This window comes from Erythrolamprus reginae, chromosome 5, assembly GCF_031021105.1.
Source record: "Erythrolamprus reginae isolate rEryReg1 chromosome 5, rEryReg1.hap1, whole genome shotgun sequence".
NCBI lineage: Eukaryota > Metazoa > Chordata > Lepidosauria > Squamata > Dipsadidae > Erythrolamprus > Erythrolamprus reginae.
Window position 1 is genome coordinate 35,095,091 of NC_091954.1, and position 26,657 is coordinate 35,121,747.

Here is a 26,657-nt window from a genome sequence, read left to right on the forward strand (position 1 = left end):
CTAATCCCACCCTAGGGACCATCTATTGGGTATGTCCCATGTGACTGCTGGACCCGCTCCTTCAGTACGGAGAATAGGCGTTGATTGCTTACCTGAACGCCTCTTCTCGTACGGTGAGCGGGTACAGCAGTCACTTCCCGCCCTTGTATGTGTCTTCTTTACCTTTCTATATCTTTCTTCCTCTAACAATGAGAGTTGAACACTACAGAGCTTCACAACTGAGCCTAGTCTATGGATTCGCGAATTCTGGGGAAGGGGCGGATCCGGCAAGCTTTTTTAATACTAGGCTCAGTTCCACCGGATTGGACATGAGCAACCCATGTGACTGCTGTACCCGCTCACCGTACGAGAAGAGGCGTTCAGGTAAGCAATCAACGCCTAATTTCCTTAGAAAGTCCATTGCCTTCATTCCAGGCCTTGATAGATGTGTATAGAATACAACTGTAAAACAAAATATTTTCTCTTGCTTATCTGTTCTATAACTAAACAACTATTCGGTTGTTTGCAGAATTGATTAATACAGTTCAACAATTCATGGCTATGAAAAGAAAGTGTAGATTGGGGATTTAGCTCTTTGTGTCAATTGGGTTTTTGTTGTTTATTTCACAAACCTTTTTTCAATATAGTTTTGCATACAAGTTATCTGTGGGGATTTTTTTGTTGTTGGTGGATATACATTGTGATTTTTTTTCTTTATATCTGTCCCTAGGAAATTGTCAAGCCAATAACTCCCACAGAATTGTTTTCATCCTTGCCTCTTGTACAGGTATGCTTATGTATTTAAAACCACTATATTCTGAAAAACAAATATAACCTGGTAGACTTCACTGAGACTGACATTATTTTGCTTTTCTGAAAGAAATTCCATTGAACTGTCATGCCCAGGAATTATGGTCTGATTGCACCCAACAAACAAGTGGAATGAGATGAATCTGGTTAGAATGTGGAATATATGCCTTTAAAGGAAAAAAAAATGCTTAGAGTCAGTGTGATTGAAGTGCAAATTGCTTTATTTAAAAATCCCCGAAAATCCAAACTTAACCATTTGAAAAATCCTAGATTAGTTGGTTCCCTCTTATATTGTTCCTCTTTTATTATTTGTTGTTTGTATCTACACTGAGAAGTTATGCACCGGAGACAAATTCCTTGTGTGTCCAATCATACTTGGCCAATAAACTATTCCATTTGTATGGAGGTAGTTGTTTTTATATATATATATATATATTTAAGTTCAGTTTATAGTTGGAGGCAGTCCAATTCACATCACCATTTCATATAGCGTCATTCTGCAACCTGCAAGGTACAGCTGCACAAATTAATTGAAAGAGGTTTTTTGCCTAGTGTGTGAGAACAGGGGAAGCATCTTTCCTTGAACAATAAAGGCAACCATAATTTCCAAAAGGTGAGCATTGTAATGGTATGTGGGAATTAATGTCCCTGAGAGGCAGGAGGGAGAGCCCTTGAATGGACAACTGACAAGTAAAATAAATCTACAGAAGGATGGAGGGTGTGAGAAATGTTGCAGAAGGGACCCTCCATATTTTAAAGAAAGTAAGAGCAAGAGAGAGGAAACAATTTCAGCCACCCAATGTTCTTTTAATGCAAGTGTGGGGAATGATGGCCCTTTTATAATTTATGGACTTCAACTCCCAAAATTCCTGAGCCAGCCATGGTGGCTGAGGAATTCTGAGGCACACTAGCCTCAGATCTCTGGCTCAGGAATTCTGGAAGTTGAAGTCCACAAGTCTTAAAGGGGACATCATTCCCCACCTTTGTTTTAATGTAATATTACAATTAAAGTAGAGCAAGTATGTCTGCTTGTATTTCTTGCCTGTACTACGCATGATTGGCCGCTATTCCCCTAGGTGAACATCCATCCTATTGTGGGAAAACAGCTAAGCCCCGTCTTCTAGTGGATGTTTCCCTTCTGCAATGCATTTTGTGAATTACTGCTTTCACCAAGATATTTCACAGCCCTAGTGTTTTGGTCAGATTTATCTTTAGGGTCAGGATGGATAACTGTGTATTTGTTTTCCAAATTAAATCATACCCAGACAAAGCAACTCCAGGGAGGCTTTGAGTCCACTAAATACATGTTAGGCTGTTAGTCCCTAAGATGCTAGATCTGTTTCCCATAAGCACTAGAGACAATATTTAGGACATTTTAATTTGAATATAAATATTTATTGATATGAAACACAATGACCTGTGGCTGTTGTTATCATTCCTGATTTATTTGATGTTCCCCTCTTCTGTCACGTTATAAAGAAGATTCTTGCAAGACTCTGCATTTATACCTTTTGATCCTGGGAAGATCTTGGGAGGTCTTCACCATTTATTTGGCTTTGTCTTATATGTTTTACTCTAATGTTATCTGGCCAGAATCCATAAGAACTGAGGTAAAATGTAAATATGGAAACAAAATAAAGTAATATATCTGTGGCACAGAACGCCCTGTGACTGATTCTCAGTAGCTGTCAACTCAGGTATGACCTATTCAGGATATTCCCCTCATAGAAAACTTGGACTCATCCCAGGCAAGCATTAGGCTGCTGTAAGTCTGAGCAATTTATGGGCAGTATAATATTTTAATTTGTGAATGGTTCAGCCCTTAAGGTTAAATGAAATTTATGCTTACATGAGCTTATAGAAGAGTTGTGTAAAAAGTAAGATAGTCGACCTAGGTGGAGATATCCAGGAACCATTACTTAGCCCAAAGGAACTGAAGTTTTTTTTTAAAGTCCAGATAACATTAGGAAGTAGCTGAAGGAAACATCTCCAAAATTCATTGGCATATTAGGAGGAGGAGGTACAGCACATAATAAGACCTGCAATATTCTCTTATTATAGCCCATTCCAATAAAAGTAGATTCAGTTTTCCTGTGGAGTTGAACTCCTGGTCTCGTTTACCTAATGGGACTGGCAAGTTCCCTGCATTATACCCTTCAAACCAAAGCCAAAACAGATGAGAAAGAGATACTGCTGATGGGGCTGGTCCTATCATTACATAAAATAAAGCCATTGTCCCTGATGGGAAATTTTAGGCTTGTGTGTGGTAGGAAATGATCAATCATTTGCTTTATTGTGCTTTTACTTCCACAGATAAGAAGACCTTGTGAGGTCTTCCTGCCTTTACATCCCAGGAGTTTTTTTGTTTTTGTTTTTTTTACTGTTGCTTTGCTTCTCTACCAAAATGTGTGCCATCATCAAGAGAATAACTCTTCTAGAGCCTGTATTATTACCATAATAATTACTAAGCCCAAATTACTAGGCTGCTAGTTGGCCTGGGGACCCAATAGGGAAATACCACAATGGAGGTGGCTATTGCAGAAATCAGCTGAATCCACCTCCCCGCCATGCTTCCTGCTCCTCCTCTGCCCATCTTTATAATTATCATATGTATTTTTGCATTTTGTTTTATCCCCCCCCCCCCCATTTTACCATTGTAAGCTGCCCAGAGCAGTCCTATGACAAGATTGGTGACAAATGGATTCAATAAATAAATAGGAATGACCACTTGGAGTGAGAAGTATCTACAGGGGGGAGTGAAGATGGGAGACCAGCCTGTTATTAAACTACCGTGCATCCCTTTTTATATGTGCTCAAGTGTGGCGTATAAAAAGGGGCGTACCTATAGTATGTTGTCAGCATCACCTTGTCCTGCTTGAGCTCTCCAGAAAACACTAATGAGCAGATACATCTTACACATCTATATACACTCTTGATATATTTACTGAATAACAGGAGTGGAAAACAAATTGAAAGGTACATTAGTAAACGATAATACGGAAAATGAAACAAAATAAACCCTAAAGTAATTAAAATGTCAAACACCACCAGCCCTATTAAAAATAATGTACTACAACTGAATAATATTTATTTACTTATCAGGTTTATATAGTCTCTTCATCTCACAAGTGATATGGCTTAGTGGTACTTTCCTAGCTGTAGCATCAAAATGAATTGAGGTTATACAGTAAGACACAGGGGTAGGCTGCTAGCCGTAACGCTAAATTGGGCTCGTCGCCACGGCCCGTGAGTGCTTGCAGGGCCTGCACAATTTTGCTTCTGCACCCGTGGAGATAGCAAAATCGTGCATGGAGCCCGTGTTTTGGCAAGTTTTTTTTGCTTCCGCGCATGTTGAAACGTGGACGCACCTGTGGCTCCGTGCACAATTTTGCTATCTCCACAGGTGCAGAAGCAAAATTGTGCAGGCCTCGCAAGCACTCACGAGCCGCGGCCGCGAGCCCAATTTAGCGTTCCGGCTGGAGCCCACCCTGGTAAGACAAGGAAGTTGTGGACTTTCTTGTCTTACTTTACATAGAGTAAAGTAACACATAGAGCTATGTTTCCTTTCAAGGTGGGCTGTCTGATTAAGAATCCTAGAAGAGACAGGAGGTGCCATATGTTTTTTGAATTAAGGAAAGGACTGTGGTGATGAAGATTTGTGTAGGCTCCTACTGAGAATAAAGTATCCTCCTTCAATAATGAGTAGGTGTCCTGTTGCCTAGGTTTCTTTTCTCACAGGTTTTTCTTTTACAGGGGAAATCCAAACCAATTAAGATTTTATCAAGGCTGACACTAGTGGTTTCTGATCCATCCCACTGCAACGTTCTAGTAAGTTTGTAAAGCAGTTTTTGCAAGCTGTTTTGCTTCACAATCCTTTGTTAAGTAAGAGGTGTTTGATATGTTTTGCTGCTTGGTAATCAGAGAGAATAGCTGAAGGCTGTTTTCACTTTCTCATATTGGTGGGCAGTAGAACTAGAAATAGGAAAGGGTAACATTTTATTTTTTATTATTGTTGCTGTTGTGGTGGTGGTGGTGGTGGTTGTTATTAATCTTCAGTTCGATTCACAATCTGGGACTGTTAAAAACAGTTCGGGTTCTAAGCATTTTTATTTTTCAGAGTATATGACACACTGGAGTATAAGACACATCTTAGTTTTGGGGGAGGAAAATAGGGGGGAAATGTACCTACCAGATATTCATCTGGCTAGCGTCCTTAGTCTGGTCAGCTTCAGCACATTATTTTATCTACTGGTTAGTTATTGAAAAAAAATCTTATTTGAGGGGAGTAGCAATGGAAACAGGCCTGCAAAAACTTAGGGCTGGAAAAAACCGTATTTGGAAGGAGTAGGAATAAAAAAATCCTGCAAGCTGGGAAGATTGTTAGCCCCTTGTTAGGGCTGAAAAAACCTTATTAGGAGGGAGTATCAATGAAAACAAGCCTGCAAACTGGGAAGAACCCGGAAAATTATAAGTACATCATTAGGACTGGAAAAAAAGCTTCAAAAAAGCTACATTTGGAATGTAAAACACACCCAAATTTCAGTCTCTTTTAAGGGGTAAAAAGTGTGTTTTATACTCCAAAAAATACGGTAAGTAGCGTCTGTGTATATAGGCAGTTCCAAGTAGAGTAGTTTTTTGCAAAGTCAGAATATTCAGGTCCAATAAGTTCAAAATTTCCACGTTTCTAAGCCAATCCTTTAGATATTGCTCCAAGGAATGAGGGTGATGATGATGATTAGTATTGGATTAATCATAATTCTCATCCTGCCTCAGATATGAAGGCTAGTTGGATGACTTTGGCTCTGTCATTCTCTCTCAACCCAACTTACCTCACAGGATTGTTGTTGGGGTGGGGAAAGGATGAGGGGGGGAGTATTAAGGTATGATTGCTTCCTTGAGTTATTTATAAGAATAATAAAAAGTGGGATGAAAGTACCAATAAATAGATAAATATTGATATTCTGATAGAGCTCTTTCAAAATATTTTCCCATTTTAAACTTATTAATTTTATTTCTTAAAACATTGTTTATAATAATTAATTATACTGTATACATGTATGTACATTTCTTTATTATACAGTATTTTCTATGTGCTCACCTATCATTGTGAATCTATAATTTGGACATATAAGCACTTTCATAGTTGTTTTTTTTAAGTCACAACTAAGACACTTTATTTTAATATATCAGGTATATTAGTAAGATGGGAAGTACAAAAATTCATATAAAAATTATACCGAGTCATTCTCCGTACTGAAGGAGCGGGTCCAGCAGTCACATGGGGTTGCTCATGTCCAATCCGGTGGAACTGAGCCTAGTGTTAAAAAAGCTTGCTGGATCCGCCCCTTCCCCAGAATTCGCTCAGTTCGCATATCCTGCGGTTGTATTGTGATAGCTCGTTCAACATTCTAACACCTTCCCTTCGATCTTTTCCTTCAAAAAGTAGTAAGATTTATTGTCTTTAATTATTTACTTGCACTAATTGCGCCAGCCGTTTAAAAGGAAAAAAGAAAAAAAGCGGCTAGGTTTTTTTCCTTGGGAGAAGTTGCGGTTTCGTTTTCCCCCGGCGGTTTTGCCGGTTACGATTCCTGCGGCCGCTTGTGGATTCTTCTAATCCTTAGGCCTGGAGGTCCTGGTGCAAGTATTTACCTATTGAATTATTGATTATTTATTGTATATAAAAATATTTAAGGGCTTAAGAAATACCTCCTGCGGAGTGAGACGCCTTCTAGTCTCCTGGACTTAGTCGATCGCTTCCCCTTTAAGAAATCTTACGGAGCGATTTTTTTCGGCGCGAAGGCCTTCGCGCCCTTTTTAAATCTAGGCCTCTCGTGTTGGCCCCCTGCCAGCCGTGTAGGCCTCAGTCCACCGCGTGGATCCCGGAGCGGGCCTTGGGGGTCCCAGGCTAAATTCTCCACCGGCTAAGCCTCCAACCAGAGTGCCTTGGTTTACTTAATTATAAAGTTTAGGGAGGCTGGCCCCGCTGGGTTTGGGGGCACGAACTCTGGGTTTGCCCAGATTGTCCTCAAGTTTCAGCAGCTTCGAGGCCTCGAAGCAGGATCCATTCCTCTTGGGAAGTCCTTGAAATTCTTCTCCTTAGTATTCAGTTTTTGGCTCAGCCTTGTCTTCTGTTAATTGTCAGACTATGGCTACTTTTCCCAAGAGAGGCACAACTAAAGGTCCCAGAGAGGCCAGGCCTACAGGCGATGAGATTACTAGTATCCCCCAGGCCTCTTCCTCCTCTTCTCCAGGGGCCCGCCCCTCGACCAAGGTCACCAGGGCCGAGAAGAGAAGGGACCTAGCCCTACAAAAAATCCATGACAAATCAGCAAAACGTTTGTAAGTGCAGGCCCAAGTGCATATCTATCCAACCCCCCCGGAGGCCTCTAACTTGCCTCTTTCTGGGGTTCCTGTGCTATCCCTGGATGAGCCAAACCTAAATCCACCCCAACCTAACCTATGGGGTTTAGGTCCAGAGGAGCCAGATATTACCGAGGATTCCTCCCAGCCAGAACCTGCTCAGGCCCTCAGGGATCCTCCTGCTTTTCCGGCTGATATTTCTTCCTTGCCACCGGAGTTTTCAGTCTATCTTGACTATTCTGTCTAACACCATTGACGCTAAACTCTCATCTTTCAATGTGCCTTCTCTGTCTCATCCCCCTCCACGCTCCTCCCGTCCCGTGAGTTCTTCTCCTTCCTACAGAGCCCCAGCATGGAGGTCTCTGACTCCTCTCAGGAAGAGGATGAGGATGTGGATGCAGAAGAGGATGATGACCCATTTCAGCGTCTGTCGGAAGATGAGGAATCTCAGATTAAGATTCCAGCCCCAGCTGCTATCTTTCCTTCGCAGCTTTTCAAATCTCTCCTGCTTAAAGCTAGAGTATCCACGGGGCTAGCCGGGCAAGTAAAACAGGCTACTTCTTAAATCAGACCCTCCGGAGGAAAATCTTCCTTATTTCATGGAAGAACAGGAAGACAATGAGGCAATTCCTATGCCCAAGTTGTTTAAGGATGCCTTGCTTAAACAGTGGGACCACCCAACCGTTGGCTTACTCCCACTCCCAAGGACAAGAAGCTCTACAAGCTCCCCTCTTCCTATGAGGAACTCCTAACATGTCCCAAGCCAGATGAACCAGTGAAGACACTCCACTCGACTGCTGCCATGCCGGGCGAAGCAGAGGAGGTCCTCCGGCCAGAGAACAAACGACTTGAGCAAATGCTCAAAAGGAGTCTCCTTGCAGACTCATGGGCCATTAAGAGTGCTGCAGCGGCATCCTTCTTTTCCAGAGCTATGCTCTTGTGGCTTCTTCAGCTCCAACTACACCTGACTCCAGATGACTTACGGGGCCAACAGGATTTCAACAAAATCTTCGCAGCTCCCCAATATGTAGCAGATGCTAACCTCCAATCTTCCAGATTTGCAGCCAGGTCAGTAGCAGCCTCCACAACGGCCAGAAGACTTCTATGGCTCCGCCCTTGGCAGGCGGGAGTAAGACAGAAGTGGCAGTTAGTCATGGGTCCGCTGAAACGTAACCTACTCTTCGGAGACCTTCTGGACCCTCTCCTTACGGAGACCACAGACAAGAAGAAGGTCTTGGGACCTACCACCAAGAAGGCCCCTAAACCGCAGCCCTTTCGGCGCACAGGACGTCAACAGGATCAGGGCTTCGCATCTCAAAGGAGTCCAGGTCAGTATTCCCCTCGGTTTCGATCCCAATCTAGAACCACCAGGGGCAGAGGTTCCCGTTATCAGAGAGGATCCTCTTCTACCAGGGCTTCCAAAAGAGCCAGATGGTAAGTTTTCCTCCTTTCCCATAGGCGGTCGCCTAGCCTGGTTCTCTTCCGCCTGGCACCGTTCTTGTAAGGACCCCTGGGTCATTGACACTGTGGAAAGGGGCCTAAGGTTAGAGTTCATTTCACCTCCCCCTAACCGTTTTATTTCTTGTTCCTCTCCCAGTTCCACTCCATCTCGTATCCGAATGGAGGAGGCTATTTCTCATTTGTTGACTATTAGAGCATTTCAACCGGTCCCCTCTCTCCAGAGAGGTTTAGGCTCCTTTCCATCCTCTTCATGGTCCCTAAGACCTCTGGAGGCTGGAGAGCCATCTTAGATCTAAAGAAATTGAACCGGTTCATAAAATATAGGAAATTCAAAATGCATTCCTTATCTTCCATTTTAGCAGCTCTACATCAGGGAGACTTTATGGTGTCTCTGGATCTCACGGAGGCCTTCCTCCATATTCCCATTGCCAAGGTCCATAGGAAATTTCTGCGCTTTGCCTTCAAGGCAGGCATTTTCAGTATAGGGCTATGCCATTTGGGCTCTCCTCAGCTCCCAGAGTCTTCTCTAAACTCTTGGGATCCTTGGCAGCTCATATCCGGGCCTCTCCCATTCATATTTTATGTTATTTAGATGACATTTTAATTCATGGGAATTCCAGAACTGGTGTGGCTGCAGACCTCTCTTTTACCATGTCGTTTCTACAGAATCATGGTTTCTCCATAAATCTTAAAAAGAGCCACCTTGATCCATCCACTTCCATTCTGCATCTGGGAACTATCATTAATTCTGAGATATCCCAGGTTTTCCTCTCCACTGAGAGAAAACGCAGCATTTTGGATCTCATTGCTCGCTTCCTGCCCCAGCAATCTGCCTCCATTGCCACCCTATCTTCCCTTTTGGGTAAAATGGTGTCATGTATTGGTATTGTCCCCTGGGCCCGTCTTCACGCCAGGGAACTACAGTGGTTTTTATTGCCATTCCAGAGATCGGGCCACAGCAACTCGAACCGTCGCATCACCATCCCACCGACGGTTCGCAGATCCCTCAAGTGGTGGACTTCTCCAGCCCTAGACAAGGGATCTTCCTTCCGGTGTCCCGTCCAGTTTGTAGTCACCACAGAGGCCAGCCTCTCGGGCTGGGGAGCCCACGCCCAGGGTTTTTTTAGCTCAGGGCACATGGTCACTGGAGGAGGCTTCCAGGCCCTTCAATTGGCTAGATTTAAGAGCCGTGTCTCTAGCTCTAAAACAATTCCAGTCTCACATCTCCAACCAACATGTGCTGATTCTCACCGACAATATAGCCACCAAAAGCCATATTTGCAGACAGGGAGGCACAAGATCCAAGGCCCTCATGAGGGAGGCCCTGAAGTTAGGCTTTTGGGCAGAGAAAAATCTCCAGTCGCTTCTAGCCGACCTCATCTCGGGGAGCCTCAATGTCCAAGCGGACTGGCTCTCGCGAGCGACCTTAGATCCAGGCGAGTGGAATCTCCATCAGTCACTGTTCCACCAAATCTGCCTCAGGTTCGGCCATCCAGTGTTGGATCTATTTGCGACCAAAGCCAATGCCCAGCTCCCTCGCTTCATCTCCAGGTTCCCGTCTCCGGGAGCAGAGGCAATCAATGCTCTCAGGAGCCCTTGGCCTCCAGGTCTATTGTATGCCTTCCCTCCAATTCCAATTCTGCCAGACGTGATCAACAAAATCCTCCTGGAGAAGGCCCGAGTAATGCTGATTGCCCCTCACTGGCCTCGCAGGCCCTGGTTCACGGACCTCCAACAACTGTCCGTCCAGGACCCCTGGCGACTCCCCGTTTCGGAGGATATGTTGCGACAGGGGGCCTCCTTCCATCCGGACCCAGAGTGGTTCCACCTCACCGCCTGGCCATTATCCGGAGGGACTTAGACCTGCGAGGGTATGACCCGGACTCAGTGGAAATCATCCTGAAGTCTAGAAGAGGGTCTACCAACCGGATCTACGACCATACTTGGTCCAAATTCCATCAGTGGTGCTCGCAGGAGGGCTTTTCTCCCCTGTGTCTTCCCATCCACAGGATAATCACCTTCCTCATGAAGGGTTTCCACCAGGGCCTCGCTACCAGCACCATCCGCCGACACCTGGCCGCCATTTCTTCCGTCTTGGCGGGGCCTCGCAGGCAGCTCCTCCGCTCCTTTCCAGAAATCCAAGAATTTCTAAGAGGAGTGGCCAACCTCAGGCCTTCTAAAATCCACAGATATCCTACCTGGGTCTTGCCACGGGTTCTCCACTCTCCTACTCAGGCACCTTACGAACCCCCGAATTCTGCGTCCCTCAGGTACCTATCCTTTAAGGTAGCATTCCTGGTGGCGATTACATCCGCCCGACGCATATCTGAGTTGGCAGCCCTTTCTATCAGACAGGACCTTTACCAGTTTCACCAGGACAAAGTGGTTCTGCGACTGGACCCCACCTTTCTACCAAAGGTTAGTTCCATGTTTCACAGATCTCAGGATATCATATTACCTTCCTTCTGCCTCCAACGAGAGCATCCCCTGGCAACTAGATGGCACACTCTGGATCTCACTAGAGCGCTAAAGGTTTATATCCAACGCACAAGATCCATCCGGAGGTCTGAAGCACTCTTCATAGCCTACCATCCCAGATCCTTGGGATCCAGAGTGTCTTCTACAGTAATAGGTCGTTGGATCAGAGGGACCATCTCTAAGGCCTACGAGACAGCTTCCCTCTCCATTCCAAGGAATATTACAGCGCATTCCACCAGAAGTGCTGCCACATCTGCCGCTTGGGCGACTCAGGCTCCGTTGGAAGAAGTCTGCAATGCAGCCACTTGGGCCTCGCCAAATTACTTCATAAGGCACTACAAAATCGATTCGTACGCATCAGCGGACGCTGCCTTCGGCAGAAGAGTACTCCAATCCGTTATCTCTCACGATAGCAATGTACTCCCACCCTAGGGACCTATCTCTTGGGTATGTCCCATGTGACTGCTGGACCCGCTCCTTCAGTACGGAGAATAGGCGTTGATTGCTTACCTGAACGCCTCTTCTCGTACGGTGAGCGGGTACAGCAGTCACTTCCCGCCCTTGTATGTGTCTTCTTTACCTTCCTATAACCTTTCTTCCTCTAACAATGAGAGTTGAACACTACAGAGCTTCACAGCTGAGCCTAGTCTATGGATTCGCGAATTCTGGGGAAGGGGCGGATCCAGCAAGCTTTTTTAACACTAGGCTCAGTTCCACCGGATTGGACATGAGCAACCCCATGTGACTGCTGTACCCGCTCACCGTACGAGAAGAGGCGTTCAGGTAAGCAATCAACGCCTATTTTGTGATGAATTTTCTATTCATTTAGCAATTCTATATGTGTAGCTTCTTAAATGAACATAATATCTTCCTCATTTAAATTAATTTTTGAGCAACTTTGTGATGAGGAATAATTGTTTTTTGAATAATTTTACAATCATCAATTTGTTAGATTCATATAGTGAGTTTTTAAAAATGTAGTCCCTAATTTGGGGTTGCTTTGTGTTTCTTCAGTAATTTTTTATAACTTTTTTTATCATTTCTTTATTATTTTTTTTATAAATAACTCAAGATAATGACCAATTAGAGATGTTCTTGGTTTATTTTGAGTAATTGAAGTCCTAAGAGTTTGACAAAGAGTCTTTGTTCCATTTGATTGATTTCACAGTGCTAGCGACAGCTTTGATATTGAATGGAACAGCTTATAAATGCAGTCTGTTGCTTGGCCACTGACTTACTCAATATTTGTGTGTGCTACATAAGACACAGGCTTTCTTCCTTTTTAATGTGATAACAGATTATATTTTGTTTTGTTTTTTTTCCATACACAGAGAGCGACATCCACAAATATCAAATATTATGACATCTTTGCTGTATTTCCTAAGAATGCAAAACTCTTTCATGTAAGTGGGCCTTTCCCTAGCATGGGGACTAAAATGTAAACGAGAGGGCAAAGGAAGAAAGACAGGGTGAAACTTTGCTTGCTGGTTACAATCCTAATTGTGGCTGGATTTTCCACTACTAAGAAACTAATGGTTGTTAAGCAAAACCTCACATGGTTGCTTCTGGAAGGGTGGAAGTGACTAGCACTGACAGGGCCTATCCCACCCACCTCCTCCTGCGGGGCCTAATACAGTGATGGCGAACCTTTTTTTCCTTGGGTGCTGAAAGAGTGTGCGCGTATGCTATTGTGCATGTGCCCACACCCATAATTCAATGCCTGGGGAGGGCGAAAACAGCTTCCTCCACCCCGGAGGCCCTCTGGGGGCCCTAAATGGCCTGTTTCCCAACTTCTGGTGGGCCCAGCAGGCTTGTGTTTCGCCCTCCCCAGGCTCCAAAGGCTTCCCTGGAGCCGAGGGAGGGTAAAAACGCCCTTCCCCATCCCCCTGGAGACTCTCTGGAAGCCAAAAATGCCCTTCCAGAGCCTCTGTGTGAACCAAAAATCAGCTGGCCCGCACACACATACACGCTGGAACTGAGCTAGGGCAACAGGTCATGTGCTAGCAGATATGGCTCCGCCTGGCACCTGTGGCACCTTTGCCATAGGTTCACCATCACTAGCCTAGTAGCTTCCACCATGAGTTGCAGAGTTCATGTTGGGCTTCGGGAAGCCTTCATCCTCTGCTTCCTCCACCTTTGACACCACCCCAAATAGCACTTCTCTTAAACTCACCACTTTTACCCAGGGACCTGCTCTCTGTCCATCCCATTGCACTCTGTGGTTTGCAAGATAGAGTCTTGTGCTGGCATCAGGACATGGGGCTCCTCTGCTTATACCACCAGCCTGCTTTCGCCAACTCCATCCTGCTGCCTTTTCTCTGGCCTGCCCCCGATGAGCTCCCTTGGACGGAAGAGACTTGGCTACCTTGCTACGCGTACCTTTATTTTATTTATTTATTTATTTATTTGATTTTTATGCCGCCCTTCTTAGACTCAGGGCAGCTTACAACATGTTAGCAATAGCACTTTTTTAACAGAGCTAGGCTATTGACCTCACAATCCAGGTCTTCATTTTACCCACCTCGGAAGGATGGAAGGTTTAGTCAACCTTGACCCGGTGATGAGATTTGAACCGCTGACCTTCAGATCTACAAGTCAGCTTCAGTGGCCTGCAGTACAGCACTTTACCTGCTGCGCCACCCCGGCTCACCCCTTGTGCATTCTGGGCCTGCACCTTCACCCAGTGCTTGAGTTCCAGGCCAGGAATGGGAGGGAGATGACATTGAAGGTCAATTGAGGGTGACGGAATGCAGGATGTCCAAAGGGCAGAGATGGGGAGAGAGTAGGTGGTAGTTTGCCCAAGATAGAAGAGCATGACTGGGATGCTGTAATCAGTTAGAAATGCAGGCTGATCACGAAGCACCCAAAGTTTGATCACATGACTACAACGGCTGGAGTGTCAAGGACCAGCCATAACTCTATACAAATCCACCTATATACAAATGGTCATCACCTGAGGCTTACCTGTATCTATAGATATTCCTTCAAGTGGAATAGCAGCATCCATTGAAACATTGTTTGCAAGTTGCCTATAGCAGAGCTGTTAAATTTGCGGCCCGCAAGCCAGATGCATCACGCACTGGCCATGCCCACTCCCATTTTTAGCAAAGGGGGAGTGATACATCATGTGACACCGCAGGTTTGACTCCCTTGACCTATAGGGTTCCAAGCACTTGTCCTCAAGTGGAATGAAGTTCTCTAGAAGGATGCAAAATTATTCCTTGAAGGGAATGTTTGGATTTCTATATAGGATAGGCAAGTCTTTCTGCACTAAAAGGCTGTATGTAGCAAGTGCAGAGAGGGGGGGAAATTACATATTATTTTTCATTGTACTTCCATTGAAAATTACTTAGCAATTTTCATGGCAATTAAATACAGTAATACCTCATGATACGAACTTAATTGGTGAAAGGAGGAGGTTCGTAAGGTGAAAAGTTCGTAACACGAAACAAAGTTTCCCATAGGAATCAATGGAAAAGCGATTAATCTGTGCAAGCCCAAAATTCACCCCTTTTGCCTCATTTTCGCCGGCATTCGGATTTTGTTCGGGTGTGGGTGGAGGGGGGGAGACGGGGGGAGACAGCGCAGGCTGCCCGGAGGGAGCCTCGTGGGTGGATTCACGGAAAAGTCAACAGTTACTGTCCGGCTTGCAATGACTGGAAGGGAAGGGAGGGAAACGCACGGGCGGTTTGTACGTGCGTCTTCTCTGATTTCCTCCCTCCCTCCTTCCCCCTCTCCCTCCTGGCCTCCCTCCTCCTCCTGTATTCCGCCTCCCTGCCAGCCTCCGAGCCACATTCTCCGCGCCGCCGGCCGGCTGTCATCTTCTAAAGAAGCAAGAAGAGGAGGAGGAGCTGGGCGCCTTCCTCCACCACCACCGGCGCTCAGCTCCTCCTCCTCTTCTTGCTTCTTTAGAAGATGACAGCCAACCGGCGGCGCGGAGGGTGGGGATGGTGTGCGTGTGTGGAAAGGGTCAGCGGGAGAACTGGGGGGAGCCGTGGCCACTGGCTCGTGGAAGGGACCCGGCTGGGAAGCTCCCGAAGGTGTGGGCTGGGGTCTTTCCGGGAGAGCAAGCAGCAGGCGTGGGCTGGGGTCCCCCCAGTTCTCCCGCGGACCTCTTCCACACATCCCGACTCCTGCAGCCTCCACGTTTTTCTTTCGGCCTCGGGCTGGAAAGGGGGAGCTAAGCCAGCCCAGCAGCTTTTTACATTGGGGAGATGTTACCAGCCCAGCGGCATTGATTCCTCCCACCGCTTAGCTCCTCCCATCCACCCAGAAGCCGAAAGTTCTGGCCTTTGTTCACCAACCTCCACGTTTTTCATGTTTGCATCCTGGGCGGGCGGGCGAGGAGGTGCGACCGACCGGCTCAGGCTCCGGCTAGGACGGGCCGGGCAGCGGCTGGGCGCAGTGGCGAGGGTGCGTCCGACTCGGGGCTGGCGGCGCCCGACGCACCGGGGAACATCAGCTCAGCGGATCAAGCCCGGCTCCTTTCGGCCCAGCATCCCAGGCCAAGCGGCTGCCTTCCGTCACTGAGCCTGGCTCGCCCGGAAGATCGTAGCGCGCGTTGGCTGCGCCGGCGAGGGAAGCCAAGCCGGCGGCAACATCGCCGCCGCCGCAGCCAACGCACGCTACGATCTTCCGGGCGAGCCAGGCTCAGTGACGGAAGGCAGCCGCTTGGCCCAGGATGCTGGGCCGAAAGGAGCCGGGCTTGATCCGCTGAGCCTGGCCGGCTTGGCTTCCCTCGCCGGCGCAGGCAACACGCGCTGCCATCTTCCGGGCCAGCCAGGCTCAGCGGATCAAGCCCGGCTCCTTTCGGCCCAGCATCCCGGGCCAAGCGGCTGCCTTCCGTCACTGAGCCTGGCTCGCCCGGAAGATCGTAGCGCGCGTTGGCTGCGGCGGCGGCGACGTTGCTGCCAGCTTGGCTTCCCTCGCCGGCGCAGCCAACGCGTGCTACGATCTTCCGGGCGAGCCAGGCTCAGTGACGGAAGGCAGCCGCTTGGCCCGGGAGCCGGGCTTGAAGATCGCAGCGCGCGTTGACTGCGGTGGCGAGGGCTTGCGATGGAGGGTGGAGGAAGTGGCCATGGGAGGGCGAGCTGCCTCAGGGAGGAGGATCGGGCGGGACCAGGTGGGGGCTGGAATTTCTTCGCTGGGAAGAAGCGGTGATGGATCATCCGTCTACCTCTGTCGGCTGCTCCGGGCCACAGGGGCGAGGGGCGCTGCTTCTCCGGTCGCCCGGTCCTCTCCTGCCTCCCGCGCCGATCGAAAGGGGCTGGAGCGGCAGAGCCGAGCACGCCTTCCGCCCTTTCATCCTCGCCCCCGTGGCCCGGGGCAGCCGACAGAGGTAGACGGAGGATCCATCGCCGCTTCTTCCCAGCGGAGAAATTCCAGCCCCCACCTGGTCCCGCCCGATCCTCCTCCTCCCTGAGGCAGCTCGCCCTCCCATGGCCGCTTCCGGGAGCGGCCCGGAGCAGCCGACAATGTTGCCCGCTGCGTCGGGCGCCACCAGCCCCGAGTCGGACACAGCATCGCCGCCACCGCCGCCACCCCAGTCGCTGCCCGCCCCGTCTCGCTGCCCTCCCCGTCTCGCTCGGCCGCGCCTCCTTGCCCGCCGCCCGCCCGCCCAGGATGCAGACCTGCCTCGCCTCACGCCCGCCGCCGGCCCGATCCTGCGCCTCCTGCTCCCCCCCCCAGCCAAAAATACAAAGGCGGTCTGCCGCCGCCCGCGGAGCAATGGGAAGCTGAAGCCGCCAGCGGTTTCAGACTCCCTTTGCTCCAGGCTGCCCCGCCCTGCCTGTCAGACCTTCTTTGTGGTTTTTCGCTGGGGGGGGGAGCAGGAGGACCTTCCTGACTCCCTCCCCCAGCGCCAGACCTCCTGCCCTCCCTCCCAGACAAAAACCCAAAGTGGGCTCCCGAACCCGAACGTTTTCCGTCTTACCAACCTGCCACCGCCGCCGAGAAGCCCCTCCGCCCGGCTGTCACCTTTTAAAACAGCCGGGGGGCTTCCCAGAAGCCTCCCGAAGCCGAACGCCAAACCCGAACATCCGGGTTCGGCTTCGGGAGGCTGCTGTGAAGCCCCCCGGCTGTTTTAAAAGGTGACAGCCGGGCGAATGCCGAACCCGGAAGTTCGGGTTTGGGGTTCGTAACATGAAAAAAGTTCGTAAGAAGAGGCGAAAATTTTAAGAACCCCGGGTTCGTATCTCGGGTTGTTCGTAAGACGAGGGGTTCGTATCTTGAGGTACCACTGTATTGTTAATACAACTGCCTCCAGTCATGTTAATTATCTCTGGGTCCCAGGATGTTGACAGTGATAGTGGTGGTGCTTGAAGCTTAAAAAAAAGATTCCCCCAGAGTTCCTAATTATACAAATGCTATCAGGTTTAGCTTTAATTGTTAAATCTTTAAAACATGCACAGAATAACTGCCTTCTGGGAGAGTTATCACAATGTATTTTTATGTACACTGAGAGTTTATGTGCTGAAGACAAATTCCTTGTGTGTCCAATCACACTTTGCCAATAAAGAATTATATTCTATTCTATTATTTTCTATTCCTTTCTGTTCTTTATTTTTTTCTATTCTATTCCTATTCTATTCTGCCAGAAAGTTGGAGCTTTTGAATAGCATCTATCCTACAACTAACGATCTACTCTTCAGCAGATGGTGCTGTTGCTTTGATTATGGAAATTGAAAAATTGTCATTTACATCTCGTAATAGTAATAAAGAAGCCTTTCCTTTCTTTATGCTACATCCATTGTTTATATTTCTGCAGGATATGGAGGTGGGGGGGGGGGAAATCAGGGCCTTTGTCCCCCAAAAGTTTTCATAGCATATTTGATTTTGGTGAACATTGGGTTACAGGGGGTTTTTTGGTGGGAGCTTTTTACTATTTCTAAGAACCCTTTCAAAAGACTGGCTCTGTTTTTCTGTGCTGATTTTTTAAAAAAATCCTCTTTTTGAATAAAGATGCTGATAAAATGTCAGAGAATTTTGAAATGTACATGGCAATCTACTTTATAAAGCTCTAAGTGATTCACAGGGGGGAACCAAGAAAGATTTTTTTTCAATCATAGCTAACAATAGCAACCACTAAAAATATATTTTCCCTAGATTAGACTGCTGATTAGGAAAGGATTTTTGTAACAAGTGACTTGTGAACTAGGTCCTACCACTGATCACAAATTTCTGGGCTAATCCTGTGTGCAACCTTCTCCCATTTTTTAGTGAATTTAACTATGCCTTCACAGGAATATAGAGGAGGAAGTATCACAAAAGTCAAAACAACAGCTGCATCAGCTTAGATGTAGCTGGCAAGCTGGTGGAAGCTGGATGGTTCATAGCCTGGTTTGCAATAGAAGATTTGAGACTCCAACTTTGTGTAATATAATTTGGTCTTTTGATATTGTCCTGTGCTGGAATTGGAAACACAATTATCAGAGTCTTCGGAGAGGGGCGGCATACAAATCTAATAAATAATAATAATAATATTATTATTATTATTATTATTATTATTATTATTATTATTTCTGTGTTGGAACAGTTTCTTTTGAAGTGTATTGTCTGACCATATGCTTTCATAATGATAATTTAGGTGGCATGCACAACCTTAGATGTAGACTTGGTGTGTGTTGATGTGACAGAAAAGCTGCCCTTCTTCATCAAGAGACCATCCGTCAATGTGGTAAGGGGGTCCTTTAACATTTCCCTTTGCAGGTTATGAAGTAAATAGAAACTGACACATTACTGTCTGCTTTCACATGTAACAATAAACATTGTTGTGTTTTAGTGAGATTCAACATGTTAAATTCGATACCACACTTTGGAATAAATTGCATGGTATTTTCAATAGTTGACTTCATTTAGTAGCCAGGACTTGTAGCTTACAAATTTTGGCTTGTTTGTGACTTGTTATCCAAGTTACTGGAGCTGGTCTGGTGTCATGTTTCAGGAAATCACTTCATCCCAGGGGCTGTCTCTTTTTCCCCCCATCCATCCCCATTTAATTCAACTGATGATTATTTTTCTCTTTCTTGTAAAGGCAATAGAGCGAGGTGTCTACTTCGAACTTATTTACGTTCCTTCCATCAAAGACTCCACAATGCGACGGTACACAATCTCAAACGCCTTCAGCTTGATGCAGATCTGCCGTGGAAAGGTGAGATCAAAAAAGAAGGAATGTCCTTCCCATGTCTTCTATCACTAGAGTTCCCAATTTATTTGGCTTGAATTAATGTAACATAGCTTGCTTACCCCTATGTTTTGGAACGCTGAGTGGTGCAGAGGTGGGAGGTTGGAAAAAGTCAAAACAGCAGCCAGACCCTGTATCCAAAGGCTCAGCCATTCTGATGTGTTGACACATGCACGAAGGAGTGGGGCTTTGATGATTGAGTTGAAACCACAATTGTGGTACTAGAGCCAAGGATAATAACTGGATTCATCAACAACCATCAGTTCAATAATTCCAACAAATCTCTGTTAAGCGAAGAGGAGAACGGGTTCCATTCCACACTATCCTGTTAGAACTGAAGAAGCTTCTTGGATGAGAAGTGCAACATTCTCAGAGGCAAGAAAGTCCAGTTGCCTCCTGAAAAAGCACCTTTAGGATAACAAGTTCATCATGGCTTTGAAAAGCTAGCAAAATCCTGAAGGAAATCAAATATGTGTGGAGACTCTCAATCACCCAGGTCATTGTTGTCCCCCAAGACACTTTTCAAAAGGCAACTGGACTCTCTTGGGGTTTTTTCCTTGAAAATATTTTGCTTCTCATCCTAGAAGCGAAACATTTTCAAGGGGGAAAAAATCAAGAGAGTCCAGTTGCCTTTTGAAAAGCATCTTTTGGAAAGAAATCAAAGAAAATATCTAAGCAGTGAGCTGCATACAGGGCCTTTAGGCAAAACACCAAAGACAGCTTGACCACTTGCTACAAAAAAATAGGAGGGTTGCAATTGGTGCCCATGCTTGTATAAATATGGACATGTCCCTGGTGTCCCCATGAATGCTACTAAAAATTTCTGAAAAAGAAATAATTCATTTTTCTTCCAATACAGTCACCCTGATTTCCTCCACTGGTGCTGGAATGAATTGCCAGAAGTTTACTTAATTATGATGTTTACATATACACAATTAACAAGACAACCTTTAATATTAAAAATAAAATAATTAAAATATAAATCGAGAAAGGCAAGAAAAAAACTTACATTATATTTTAAGGTAGAGGGAGAAGGGGGAACTTCTGAAATGCTTGAGGAGTAATCTCATTAATGATATTGTTTCAATTTAACATTGAGTTTTCTTTAATATAATGGGATGACTTACCAGATTTAGGCTTTGTAGTTTCTTTTAATGAAATGGACACAACATTTAAACAGGAGGGAGGGAGGGAAGGAAGGAAGGAAGGAAGGAAGGAAGGAAGGAAGGAGAAAAAAATTAAGAGGACAGTAGGAGCATAAAAACAAAAGAGGGGCAAAGAATAATTTGGCGGTACTTACACATGGAAATATAAGTGTTATATGAATGTAAACATATAATGACATTTTAATACTTGTTTTAAAATGGATAATTTTACACTAGGCATATCCACTTTGATTTGGCCTTGGAAGCTACTGCTGCCACACCACTAAAAAGCTAGATGTAATTATTTTCCACCCAATATACATTAATCCTTTCTAAAGACTGATATTTCAGTCAGCTTTCATCCTTTTCCTTTGTGCTGGTCTTCTAGCTTTAAGCTTGATGGCAAGGAATGTCCCTCCCTTCCTTCCTTCCTCCCTCCCTCCCTCCCTCCCTCCCTCCCTATTAAAGTAATTAATAAATACATGAACAAAAAGAAGTTTCTAGACAGTCAAAGAAGAAAATTGATATTTTTTTCCTTTTTATTCCTCCAGTTAATTTCCTACAGAAAGGGCAGAGTTTTAGCTTTTGTCCTCCAAAAAAGAATATCCTGACATTTGATCAGATGGGAATATTCTCTGAGAATGTGGTGTTCCGGCACTTTGGTCCAATTATCTGGACTCAGTTCCTAAAATAAATAACACTTGCATTGTTCTTCTTTCCTAGAATATCGTTCTGTCCAGTGGAGCTGAAAAGGTAAGGATGGGTTTAGGTGTCACTCTGATTCTTTAAGGATCAGCAGTTGTTTGAATGGATCCCTTCTCTATTTAAAACAGCCAAAATTTGATTCAACCACTTTCTGTGGCTCATTCAGATACCCAAATTTCTCTGCTCCTTTCCATCACAAAGTCAGGGATCTTCTGGTACCTTCTAGTTGATAATTATACTTTTCATTCAGTGGCCTATCAAAATCTCCACTGGAATGTGGAGAGCTTGGCCATCAGTCTGTAAATACTGACTCAGTATAGATAGGAAATGAGGGGGAAAATATGGTACCTACTTTCCTAACATCATATGTATTTAATATTAAATCTCTAGATCTAATCAACTGAGTCAGTCAGGTTTTCTGATCTCTTTTCCCATCATCACACTCCACCCCAGGCAGATGTGTCAAAAAAATCCAAGATGGTGGTCATGGCAGCGCATTTAAAGGCCTGCCCCCTTGTGGACATGTTAGATTGCATTGACATGACCTCCTTTTTTGATTCTGTGACACCCACACATATGCCAGCCACGAATGCCGTTGCATCCATTTGGCTTGAGAGGAGGAGTATGAGGGAAAACAGGCCTGCCTGTCTACTTCTCCAGTGTCTAATGCTGCATCCAGGCTGTGACACCCAAAATTTCATTATTAATGAAGATAGGTAAAATATCTGCTTTTAAAGAGAATCCTAAGAGGTTCACAAGTTGCCCAAGAAAAATGAGGGAGCATTATTTGAGTTGGAAGAAAGAGGGTGGGGTGGGGTGGGGTGGAGTGGAATAGAATAGAATAGAATAATAACTTTATTGTCACTGAATGTACACTAAGTGGCATCCATTAAAATGAAATTTTGTTGCATATATTCTAAATGGGTCACCACTTCCAACGTATACATAAACATGACTAAATAAATACATAAATACAAAATTATGTATATACTCACATATATTATATGACACAAAGAAACAACACAGTCTAATTTGGATATATACATATTTAGGGCGAGAAAAATAAATCTTAGGATTTTACTAGATGGGTGGCATAGGGAAAAAACTGTTACAGAATTTGGTAGTCCTGCTAGGAATACTTTGAAACCTCCTCCCAGAGGAGAGCAACAGAAACAGACACAGACTGTAAAGTGGGTGTGTGGGATCTCTAACGATTTTATGAGCTCTTAACACATATAAGCAGCATCCTGAGTACCAGGAAGTGAGCTTCCTATAATCTTTTCAGCTGTTCTTAACACTCTCTATGGCAGTGGTTCTCAAACTGGGGGTCGGGACCCCTTTGGTGATCGAATAGCTGTTTCACAGGGGTCGCCTAAAACAAAAAGACAGGAAAAGATAAATTTCCCATAATGTTAGGAACTAGAGCTTCTATTCTGGCACCTTGGAACATATTTTTACAATCAGACCAATCAGACGTTTACAGTGGGGGTGTCTGATCTTCCTGCCAATCAGCTTAAAGCTCTGTTGGGAGAATTGACACTACACTTATGGTTGGGTGTCACCACAACACGAACTTTATTAAGGGGTCATGGCATTAGAAAGATTGAGAACCACTGCTATATGGACTTTCTGCCTGAGGTACTGCTGCCATCAAACCAGACAATGGTGCAGTTTGTTAAAACTTTCAATCATGCCTCTGTAAAAAGTGGCTAGGACAGAAGGAGAAAGATGTGATCTCCTCATCCGAAGCAGGAAATACAGACACTGGTTTGCATACTTCACTAAGGGCGGCGTTTGGAGAGACCAGTTCAGATTGTTAGTTCATATTCTGTTACAAATACTGTGGCAAAAATTGAATATTTCTTTGTCTGACGTTATTACATAAAATCTTGACCATTTAAGTGGTCATTACGTGATACAGCTTGTCTCCCATCAAAATTAATGAACTATTTGATGGTTGGCGGAAGAAGGCTTTTCTTGTATGGTCCATGTATTGACTCTCGGAGTGCAGTGCTTTATAAAATTCTCAAGTATGCAATTATAGTTACAAAATTACAAAGTATGCAATTATGATCTGTATCTGTATTCATCTCTCCCGTTCCCTTCTGTTGTAGCCTATCCAACTGCGAAGTCCATATGATGTGGCTAATTTGTATCCTTTTAAAATGAATCGATAAAGCCTTGAATTGTGAAAGATGCTATGATTCGTATCTGAAAAAAAGGAAATTACATACGAAACACAGCCAGCAGGATACTAGACCTCAGTATTACTGATAACGTCAGCGAAACAGGCTAGAAAAAAACCCAGAATCTGCCTTGGTTTGAACAATAGAATCTGAAGAGGTTTGACCTTAAGTGCGTAAAAAATGACTCAGTTTAAAGTGAAAAAGAATCAGGGAAAAAAAACCTGGATTTTCTGCCAAATATCAGGTGCATTTAATTCCGAATTCCTATGGCCAGAAAAGGATGTAATAAGATGAATAATTCCACTGGCCAAGTTTTCTGATCTCATTTTTTTCTCCCACCCTCTTATTCCAGCACAGGTAGATAGACAGGTAAGAGGGTTATTGTTGTTAGTTGCAAAGTCATGTCCAACCCATCACAACCACATGAACAACATTCCTCCAGACTTTCCTGTTCTTTACCATCCTCTGGAGTCCATTTAAGCTCACACCTACTGCTTCAGTGTCTCCATCCAGCCACCTCATTCTCTGTCGTCCCCTTCTTCTTTTGCCCTCAACCTTTCCCAGCATTAGGCTCTTCTCCAGTGAGTCCTTCCTTCTCATTCTGTGGCCAAAGTATTTTGAGTTTTATCTTCAGGATCTGGCCTTCTAAAGAGCGATCAGTGTTGAAGGTTGAGTTCTTTCTTTGCCCCTGAATTGCATTCACTATTGCCAATTGAGCATGTTTATTTTTTGAAACATGAAGAATCCTTAATGAAAGTTGCAGAGGTTGGTTGTTCGGCCTTTCAGAAAGCAATGGCAAGGCAGCAGTTTCGACCAACAGCCGAGCTGTCTTTTTGCATGGAGGTGAGTCCAAAGAGTGATGAACTTTGTACAGGTAGTCCTCCACTTACGGCCACAATTGAGCCCAAAATTTCTGTTGCTAAGTGACCCTGTTGTTAAGTGAATTTTGCTCAATTTTACTACCTTTCCATCCACAGTTGTTAAGTGAATCACTGCAGTTGTTAAGCTAGAAACCCAGTTGTTAAGTGAATCTATCTTCCCCACTGACTTTGCATTGTCATAAGGTCAAAAAAGGTGATCACGTGACTCCAGGACAGTGCAACCGGAATAAATATGAAACATTTTCCAAGCATCTGAATTTTGACCATGTGACCATAGAGATGCTGAAAAGGCCATAAGTATGAAAAATGGTCATACGTCACTTTTTTCCAGTGTTGTAACTTTGGATGGTCACTAAATAATGTGTTATAAATCAAGGCCTACCTGTATGGTAAAATTAGTGGATTACCAATATCGACAGATGGGTTAATGAGCATTTCCCTTATTTATTCCACCTGTCGCCTCCAGCAGGTGTAGTTACTGGTGGAAAAAAACATAGGTTTTTTTTCAACGTAAGTTGCATAGTCTTGGTTTTCAATTGTTATTTTATTCCATTATGGTTTGTTCATTTTATATGATCTTTTATTGTATTTATCCTCATTTGAAGGATTCTACATTGAAAAAAGTTGTCCTCTCCTATTGTTCTGAACAGGCATTTGATTTTTTTTAAGCATCTTCTTGGGTAGGTTGCAGATAACCAAGAAGATAATGGAGTGGTTTGTACTAAGCTAGATTCTTGGGCAACTGCACAGTTAGGATGTGATCTAGCCTAACCCGGACTTTCTATTTTAGGGTGGCTTATGTAGGAAAGAGAATTGGATTCATTATGGCTTAATACCACATTGCATATGATGCTGACCTTTCATCTACATAAGACTGCTATTTGGCCCCAAAATATTGCAACAGGTAATTCAATTGCATTGGCTAGATTAAGGGTGTCAAACTGGCGGCCCACAGACTGAAAAGCATCATAGGCAGGCCACGCCCACCCCAGCTCCATAAATGGGGAAAAAAGTCACGATATGGCAATATGATGTGGCAAGTTTGACACCCATGGACTAGGTTGTCTGCAGGAAGAGCAGGTTCTTACATCACACATCACATCATATATTTCCATTGGTGTGATTTGTAAAACATTCTCCTTTAATTTCAGAAGCCAGGAAGACTGCCTGTGGAGTGGTGTATACAGTGAAGAAACCTCAACTTCAAGAAGGTGATAAAGAAGAAGAAGAAGATGATGATGATGATGGTGCTCCACTCAGTAAAAAAGCCAAAACAGATTTGTGAATTATAAATTTCCCACATTGACACTCATCATCAGCCTAAACCTCCAGTGCTGTCTTACCTTACCTGTTGAAGAGGTGGAATCTCTTATCACTAAGTTGACATGAGTATCTACTGAGGTGAATTCTCTGTGTGGACTTTAGGAGGAATAGATGGTGCTGCTTGGATATTGACTGGTGAAACATGGCAATACAACATTTGAAAGAAGTGGGAGAACTTGTATATAGCTGTGCTGTCTTTTATAATAAATATATCTTATCAAATACAACTTTCACTATCCATTTGCCCACTTTTGATATTCAACATACGCAACCTAAAAAAAATGTGTTGGCTTTTATTAATCTGACTACATTTGCATGCTGGAAACTGTTACAATACTGTAATTTCATCACAGGATAATAATGTTATCAGGCATTTCCCATCCAAGTTCCTGATTACAGAGACTTTAATGTAGCATACTGTTTGTAATCATTTGAATAAATTGCAGCCTTAGCTATGAGCAAAGTTTTTGTCACTTTACTCACAGCTATAATAGTGGAGCATCCAGATTATGCAATTTAACTAGAAGAACTGTCCTATCCTGGGTTGAGAAGTAACCATGCCATGCCAGCTATAGTATGAGACAAAAAGATTGGAGACAATGTTTATTTGAAACAAGGCAATAAACATGCAATATAGCACATGTTTGTAAGACCTGTTTGCCCATTTCCATTTTAGGAATGTTATACAGTATATAATTCTTACATTCTGTTTCCAATTCCCATTCTAATGGCTTTATCATTTCTTGGCAAGATAACAATAAAATAATGTTCTAAAAGTTCCTAAAGGATTACTACTTCTTCTACTACTAAATGAAGAATCTTAAGTAGATGTCACAATAACAATTCCGTGTTCAAGTATATACAGTAGATCTCAGATGTGAGTTTAAAAATGGTCCTGTTGAAAGAATGTTGGGTAGAAGGAAGATACTCTTACTCAGATATCCAGGAAACCAAAGGCGGGGATGGAGGTTTCAACACCCCGATATCACCTGCAGCCTCTGCTCTAAATTGCTCCTTCAACTGTCTGCTCCGTACATGATCAGAACCTCACCCATAATCTACAGGACGAAGATCATATACAAGTCTAATAAATTATTTTATTATTATTATTATTATTATTATTATTATTACTATTATTATTATTATA

General features: G+C 44.5%; 1 protein-coding gene across 3 annotated transcripts in view; it reads left to right on the plus strand.

Annotated features, from left to right (window-relative positions):
- The window catches only part of RPP30 (ribonuclease P/MRP subunit p30), a 34,687-nt gene extending 8,398 nt beyond the window's left edge, over positions 1–26,289 (plus strand). For 2 of the 3 annotated variants that reach the window (XM_070752351.1, XM_070752352.1), the window contains exons 3-11: positions 710–766; positions 4,543–4,617; positions 12,420–12,491; positions 18,674–18,763; positions 19,121–19,237; positions 21,139–21,168; positions 23,235–23,272; positions 24,070–24,149; positions 25,339–26,289. In XM_070752351.1, the coding sequence (XP_070608452.1) occupies positions 710–766; positions 4,543–4,617; positions 12,420–12,491; positions 18,674–18,763; positions 19,121–19,237; positions 21,139–21,168; positions 23,235–23,272; positions 24,070–24,149; positions 25,339–25,472 (693 nt within the window). In that variant the 3' untranslated portion in view covers positions 25,473–26,289. Of the gene's footprint in view, positions 1–709; positions 767–4,542; positions 4,618–12,419; positions 12,492–18,673; positions 18,764–19,120; positions 19,238–21,138; positions 21,169–23,234; positions 23,273–24,069; positions 24,150–24,977; positions 25,092–25,338 lie in introns of all 3 variants that reach the window. The other variant, XR_011559168.1, reaches the window with a different exon arrangement.
- The last annotated feature ends 368 nt before the right edge of the window (positions 26,290–26,657 follow it).